The following is a 7,878-nucleotide window of genomic DNA, read 5'->3' on the forward strand; positions in this document are numbered from 1 at the left end:
TTTACCATACAACTTTTGGTTGTATATTCGTATGTATTTCGAATTATTTAGTTTTCCATTAAGAGGATTGGGCTAAGCTAAAAAAAGATTATTTTGAAAACTTGTCAATTCAAAATTTTATTTTGGAAGGAACAAAAGGACGCCTGATGCATCACTGTAACGCCTTGTAGTACTCTTTTGACATGGGCTGTATTGCAGTGGACCTTAGCGATAGGTGCTCCGAGCTAGTGCCTCATGTGCTCTGAGTGATCTCCCGACGACCCGACGGGATGAGCCGGGGATATGATTCAGTGTATTAGCCTGACGGAAAGAGCACGAGACGAGCGGCCACAGAGAATATATTAGCAATTTAGCATGCATGGCTGTCTGAGCAGTCAGCTTCATTATATTAATGCCTTCACATTAATGTCCCGCGTAAAAATAGTGAAAAAGAGATGATATCCACAGCATGTCTATAGTGAAAAGCTAACACATTGGGTAGGTCTCACGCACTAGGCCCGCAGATGACATGAGATGATATATGCACATCGATTAGTCCGTTTCATGCAGTATTAAAGCCCTAACAGCGATGGAAATTTGCTGTAGAGATGGAGATGAGACACGGCATGGAAATACTTGTAGCTATGTAGCGTGTCCTTATCGAAAATAATGTTACACGCTAGCTAGGTTAGAATTAGCTTAGGTGTCAGGTGAGGGAGAAGCAAACCATAACGTTCTAAGTTTTGAGGGTACACCAAAGATATTGTCTATGCAATTGATGAGCAGGTGCAGATGGATCAAACAACCAGTTTTTGTGTCGAACCAGTGAACCAATGATATGATTGTAACTTTTGTATCTAAAGACATTGGTGTTTAGACATTATTGGTTTGGAACTTTGGACAATAGATTAAATATGTTACCTCATATATGCACGTGTCATGTTTGGACTGATCTTACTACACATACGGTAGAGAAGTTGTATAATTTTCATGAAGTTATGACAAATACATGTTGTATTGATAAATGAAAAACTACTGGTTCAATCTGTGAACCATTGGTTGGACCAATGAATTGATGGACCAGCAGCTTGACTAACCCAGTCCAATCTTGTTTTTTTGTTTCTGTAGTCTATACAGTATACAGTATAGGGAAGGTTAATTGTTTTTTTTTGACTCACGAGCATCTCCAAAAGCCTCTGTAAAATAAATTAGATAGCTAAAAATAGCAAAACTAGGGAAAAAACCAGATCCAACAGTCTATCCCTTTTCCACTCTTTGCTATCTCGCTAGGTATCCACTCCTCTTCGCTAGACAATTGTACCAAGCCACTCCCACTCGCCATCCGCTCCCGCGCTTGTCACCACGCCGAAACCCTGCGCGCCGGATCCCATCGGAGCCGCGCTCGCATGTGGGATGTGTGTACCTTCTCTCACATGTGTATCTCGCTAGGTATCCACTCCTCTACAAACGTGTGTACCTTCTCTCACATGTGTATCTCATGATGTAGGACGTATCAACTCAACAAAGAGTACATGGAGTATGTGATCATACTAGACCATCTATGATGGTATATACGTTTGGTATCGGACTATACATAGAGTATGTGGATATACTTATTTTTATGTACTAGTACTAATAAGATACAATCATAATATATTTAAAAATAGGAATATTTTTGAAATGTTTTGTATATATAAAATATATCTTGGAATAGTATATAAAACATACTCAAAGTCGTAAATGAGTATATGGATATACGAACGGTGATACTGATGATGAGAGTAGCTACACACTGAGTGTAAGTTCGTTACTCAATTCTACAACTAAGTTGTGTCTAGTCAGGGGATATGGGGGTGACTGTTACTTTGTCTTGAAAATGGGAAACCATTGAATAGAGGCCCCGCAGCTCTATTTTCCCAACAGCTAATTTAGCATAACCACATTTGCGGAGTTTCATATGTTCATGCAGACAATCAATATTGTCAATCTTATTAGGATCAAATTATGTTCAATGTCAGAGAGATGAATAAGTAGGATGATATATGGTTTGTTCATAAAAGTTACAACAAAGCCCCACGCACTAGCATGATACAAATTTATTCTACCTCACATCACACATAAGTGTCTTACTTTTTGCTATAGGGATCCCACATAATATACTCAATTTATATGAAAATAATGCATATACGGTAGAGAAGAACATAAGAGAGGCTCTCTGATGCATCTCGCTGCCAAAAATATATATCTTTGTTGTTGACGTATTCTTTGCTAATATTATATCAAATATGCTTGACGAAATGGCTCTCCAATGTCTTTTTGAAGTCCTTGCTGTATGTGTATGCATCTCTCTTGTCAAGGAACAAAAGTGTCATGCTCTTTGCTAGCCTGGCGACTCTTCGCACAACCGGAAGTAGGGCAGGATACTTAAAAGGTGCTTGATTTATGGTTTTCCATGCATCTTCAACAAATGAGCTTATCTTGGTCAAGGCAACATCACTTGAGACGTTGTGCTCCTTGATGTAGCACTCCACAGTACTGGGTACATCCAATTTGTTCCTACCATTCTATGAGCAAGGTCGAGTAATAATGAGGTAAATAAATACACGGTTTATTTTGCTTACAGATGGGAAAGATGTACTTATTTGATAATAAACTATAAGTGTGAATACGTACCTTGAACGCTGACATGTCATCCATGAAACGTGATACCTCTCCACATGCCCAAATAGCATCACTGTTACCAATGACCCACTCGAATGCCTCCTTGGTTGCTACATCGCCCATGCCAACAAGCAATCCAATACTCAGCATTTGAGCACCTGCAGTTATGACAGACACACTCACTTGCTCTTTGAAACTTGGAGTGAAACCTTGGTGAAACCATTCTGCTTCCTGGAGATAGTACTTCGATAAAGTTTGAAACTGGATGTCAGAAAAAAGGACACTGTATAAGTATTTGCGAAGAAAAATCATATACAACTATAGCGAAAAAGTGAGCTATGTATGTCTCCCACAGTTCTGATATTTATATAATCAAGGTATACATAATTAATATTTTGTGACATTCTGATAACTTAATAAGTTTGACGCATATTTCTTATGATTGGGTGATCACTAAAAGTTTAATTACTCACAGCATTCAAATTTTTTTGTGCAAAATTTTCTCCGAAGCATCCAAGTTTGTGATTTTGTTTTGAGAAACACAGTAATTTTCTTATGCCTTTAAATGTTGAAATTGTTGTTTTGTTTGATACTGAAAATTAAGGATCGATACGCCAGGTTGCTAATAGACACTGCAATAAACAAAACCATTTATTTTTAACTGATATATTCATAATCAACATCTCCAATCCTACACAAATTAAAGCTTGGTTATGATATGATTTGGAACTCAAATGCTAATCAAGTCATATTACATACAAATTTTCTCTTTCATCCTTGATTTTTTGAGCTTACGTTTCTAATGGCCACAAACAAATTGGCACAAATTTGCAATAATAATTTGTATAAAAAATCATTTTCAAGGTCCCACACAAAAAATGACTAGCTGCATCAGGGAGAGGGAGGTTGGCTTGTCTTGTACCCCTTTCCTGTTGTAGACGTTGCGGTACTTTTCATGTGGTTCCAACTCATCCTCAAACTCACTAAAATTGCTTACCACCTTGACAAAGAATTTCTTTAGGTACTCCGGTAAAAAAGAAACATCACCATAATCCCATCTGCATGCATGCCAAGAATTTTAGGTTACTAGTGACCATATGGTAAATATCATTCTTTACAAATTTGATCAATTTGATAAACCCTCTTATTTTTATGCATATTTAGTTTTATACTTAAACATTGATAAAAAAAATAAACCAACCTTTCAATAGCCTTGTTAAGCTCTCGGGCCTCCTCCAAAGTTGCATGCACATCGTAGGTGTCATCTAACAAAGATGTTAACAAGAATAACTTTGCTAGGATCACCCGTGCACGTGCATTCGCTTGCTCATAGTGGACACTATATGACCAAAAGTAACACTCGACAATCCGATCCCTCACATAGTCTAGCCCAATTTCTCCAGAAAGGTCCTTCCACCACCTGATAATAGTTATATATGTTATATATATCTATTTATTAATCTAGAGCTCACATGATAAACTCTGCAATTTTATTGTCACTTCACTGAGTTTTATATAAAAGTAACTCCAGTTAATAGTAGCTGAATTTTACATACATAGTATCATGCATAACTTTACTAATATTTTGTAACTACTAATACTATACTATACTATTACTCGGCAATCGAAGCTTTCAGAGAACTTCACCCATAGAATATCTCACAATACTTACTGAGTAAGTGCCTTGAGTTCCTTCTGGTAAAGATGCTGCAGAAGGTTAAAGTCTAGCTTGGCAAGCTCCAATAATATCTCAGGGCTGTAAGTTTGATCTTGTACACTACTACTGTACTCTGGGATAAAAGATATTGCTTCTTCCCTCTTTAAGGTCCTTGGTAATGGTATTTGAAGGGCACGGCCAACTTGATCAGCTAAAGGGGGCTTGAGACTACTCTGTATTGATTCCAGATGTCTCCTTGAAAATAAGATAGCGTCTTCAAGTGTCCCCTCATCATGAGTAAGAAGGTGAGCTGCATTGTATAAACTCAACAAGCCCTTTGGGTCATTCTCTATACCACTGATAAAGCTCCCATCTTCATTTTTGAACTTGTTAAATTCATCTGCAGTACACAGGATTATATTTATGCAGATAACCTTATTAGTCGTACACTTATTAATTAGGTTATTACTGTTTTTTGTTATACCTGGAGAAACCCAAAACCCTTGCTGCCTAAGCAGGCGAAACCGAAGAGCAACTTCATGTAGGCTTGAGCTATTGAAGTCAGCACTATGAAGGCGAGCTAAGGCAGTGGCTATCTGCTCCTCAAAATGATGATCTATTCCAAGACGTTGAACCACATCTACTAGGTTCATTGTCTCCACGACATTATTCTTGGCAGCCTGGAACATACCACTTACGTCTTCCTTTAATTGGTTGATTCTTTCTGCCATCTTTTCATCTGAGATCTGCCAGTTGAAAGCAAATCGAAGCAAGATATGACAAATACGCTTTATCTGATTCATGATTATTCGTAACTCTAGAATGTTATAATAAGATCACATATGCATGCGCTATATTGTGTGAAATGAACAGGCATAAAACTCTTTGTAATAAAAGGTAAAGTTTTAGGAATGGCTAGAACTCTTTGATAAATGCTAACCAAAACCATTCATATATTGGCTATAAAGTTGGGAGCATATATAAATAAAACTGACACCCATAAGTCAAGTGCTTTTGGGCACGTAGTCTTTCTATTCATTTAAGTAGGTTAATTATTATATTTTTTTTATTCTTTGAACGATTTGTGTGCTTTTAATACACTATGAAAGTATGCATGAACTAAATTTGTGTATTGCAATTACTGAAACTACTTACAATTCGGATTAGTATTAAGACTATTTTAAAGTCTTCAAATCACTAAACTAGTTACAAAAGCCAGTAAAACAGCTCCAGAATTGGACTTGAAAAATGTGAAAGCATGTATTTACATGGTCAGTAGAATCATGAAAGGCAAAGCAAACGAAAAGGGTATGTGTTTGTATCAGTTCAAAAACCAGCTGTGTGAGAGGGAATGGTGTTTTATGGATTTACCCATGTTTATAACCTAAATTTTAAGAAAACTAATAAATCTCTGGGTTTTTTTTGAGAAATAAATCCCTGGTTTCTTACAGATATGCATGGCACCAATTATTTAAGATCATGTGAGGGGCAGAAAATAATCGAGATTATGTACAGAATCCTTATATATGTGACTTACCTTTTGAAATCAACTTTGCAATAAAAATTTAAGAGACTTTGAGATAGATATGACAGTTAAAGTGTAATCCCTAGTGAAAGCGGAAGCCGGGCCGGCTTAAGTAAAACAAAAACAAGATTATGATTTGCAGTAATAATAGAGGGAGTGTATGAACCAGCCTGCAATGGCTCTGGGGTAAAATTGATAAAGTAATCCCCCCATACTGTGGGGTGAAACACAGGAGCTGGAATGGTCGTAGCAACGGAAGTAGCCATGTGTATGCTTGTTTCTCCGAGTCTATTTGAGCACTAGTTAGGTTGGCATGCATTTATATAGGTGCCTCTATGGATCCGTACGATCCTGACACATTGTAGTGTCCAAGATTTCATCATTTTCGAAGAATGTGTCATGTGCAATTCTATTTTTTCAGTTAGATTAGTGGTAGCGTGAAATGATCCCATACCTCAATTATCGGTTGCATGCAACTAACTAGATTTTCTAGAATCACGGCTAAAAGTTAATCTGTCTGTAAATCAAACCTTGCCATTTAATTATGGGGTTATTGCCGGGAATGAGCGAGGCCATGAGGCTCATTTATGATCCGATTTCTAAAATTGCACACCCATCACCCATCCATAAAATTCAACATGGGTGGCTAGGACGGCCTACTCTAGTGGATGTGCTCCACAACCACAAGTATGAGTGGCTCCAAGCCTCCAACTAGAGAGCACGTGTTCCACAATTATAAATATGGGTGGCTCGGAGTGTTAGGACGGCCAGCTAGCGGACGTGCTCCACAAGCACAAGTATGGCCGCCAGGGCAGGATGTGTCCACTGGAGAAACGCTCAAAGATTTCGAGCTTGCGAATGTATATGGATCGATCGATCAACATCGTCTATGCGCTCAGCAGAGCCGGTCCTTCTTCATTGATAAATTATCAACAAGCAGACAAAATACAATGACTGATTCCTGCGGTGGCAGACGTGGGAGTTAATTACTCCTACCTAATTTTCGGTTTTTCTAGCCATCATATCCTTTTATAAGTACACTTTTAAAGATTTTTATAGAACTGCTTGACCTCTTGTTTTGTATAGCCAGGCTTCTTGTGAATTCCACAATCCACACACCACTCGATCGAAAAAAAAGATGGGAGGTTCAAAATGCAGAAAAATGTAACCTTGACACCATGCAGAAATGTAACCTTGACACCATGCAGAAAAAATTTGGGAGGTTCAAAATGCAGAAATATGGGTGACATGGACATATACGAGTGTCTTGGGCGCGCCTTGGCGCGCGTAATTTATTTACTTGTTTCCGTTTGGCAATATAAGTTTTTATAGAGGTTTGTAATAGATGTATAGACAAATGAATATATATAAACAGAAATATGATATTTATTTTTAAAGAAAAAAAGGTAAAAAAATAGTAGCTAAAATCCGACATCTCAAACTCGCCGTCGAAGGCGGCTGGGAGCGGTCCTCGGGCATCTCCTCACCATGCAATGCGCGGCTATCATGCCCGACCTGCGGCACCGCGGCATACCGAAGCGAGGCCGGGTCGCCCGCCGATGACGGCATGAACTCGCCGCACCCGTCGAGGGCGTGCCCGGCGGCCCGCCCAAACTCGCTACGTGGCTCTCCGGCCTAGCTTCACTGCCGTCGTTGCAGTAAAGCGCACACCCATTCGGAGGCCACCAAAATTACCGGTCGAGAGTTCTAGATTCAGATATTTTACAGTGACCGAATGGAGAGCTGATGCGTGGACCATTCATGTCTCAAGGCTTCAAAGATAACGATGACATAGCCAATCACATGCACCGTCAATTTAGGATCGAATGGTGGGAATTTTTTTTACTGACGTGGCCGGTCTGCCCTTGCGCCGACCTCCGGGGCTATCATATATAGAAATTAGGGCCGTGATTATATTCTAAAATTTTATCCCAAAAATATCACATCAAATATTTGAGCACATGCATGGAATACTAAGTAAAATCTATTTACAAAACTTTTTATACAGGTAGATTGTAAATTGCGAGACGAATCTAATGAGCCTACTTAATTTATG

The 7,878-nt window shown here is 38.6% G+C and overlaps 1 protein-coding gene across 2 annotated transcripts; it reads right to left on the reverse strand.

Annotated features, from left to right (window-relative positions):
* Window positions 1–1,946: 1,946 nt before the first annotated feature.
* Window positions 1,947–6,156, reverse strand: LOC120679862 (tau-cadinol synthase-like). Of its 2 annotated transcripts, none has more exons than XM_039961525.1 (7): window positions 5,989–6,156; window positions 4,782–5,043; window positions 4,313–4,697; window positions 3,842–4,060; window positions 3,563–3,698; window positions 2,653–2,901; window positions 1,947–2,543 (listed from the first exon to the last, which is right to left on the reverse strand). In XM_039961525.1, the coding sequence occupies exons 1-7, from the start codon at window positions 6,139–6,141 to the stop codon at window positions 2,259–2,261; spliced, it is 1,689 nt and encodes a 562-aa protein (XP_039817459.1). In that variant the 5' UTR covers window positions 6,142–6,156; the 3' UTR covers window positions 1,947–2,258. The 2 variants fall into 2 exon arrangements, with proteins under 2 accessions (XP_039817459.1, XP_039817460.1); XM_039961526.1 differs by having other exon boundaries at window positions 1,985–2,543; window positions 5,993–6,135.
* Window positions 6,157–7,878: the final 1,722 nt, after the last annotated feature.

Source organism: Panicum virgatum, chromosome 6N, assembly GCF_016808335.1.
Source record: "Panicum virgatum strain AP13 chromosome 6N, P.virgatum_v5, whole genome shotgun sequence".
NCBI classification, from domain to species: Eukaryota; Viridiplantae; Streptophyta; class Magnoliopsida; order Poales; family Poaceae; genus Panicum; species Panicum virgatum.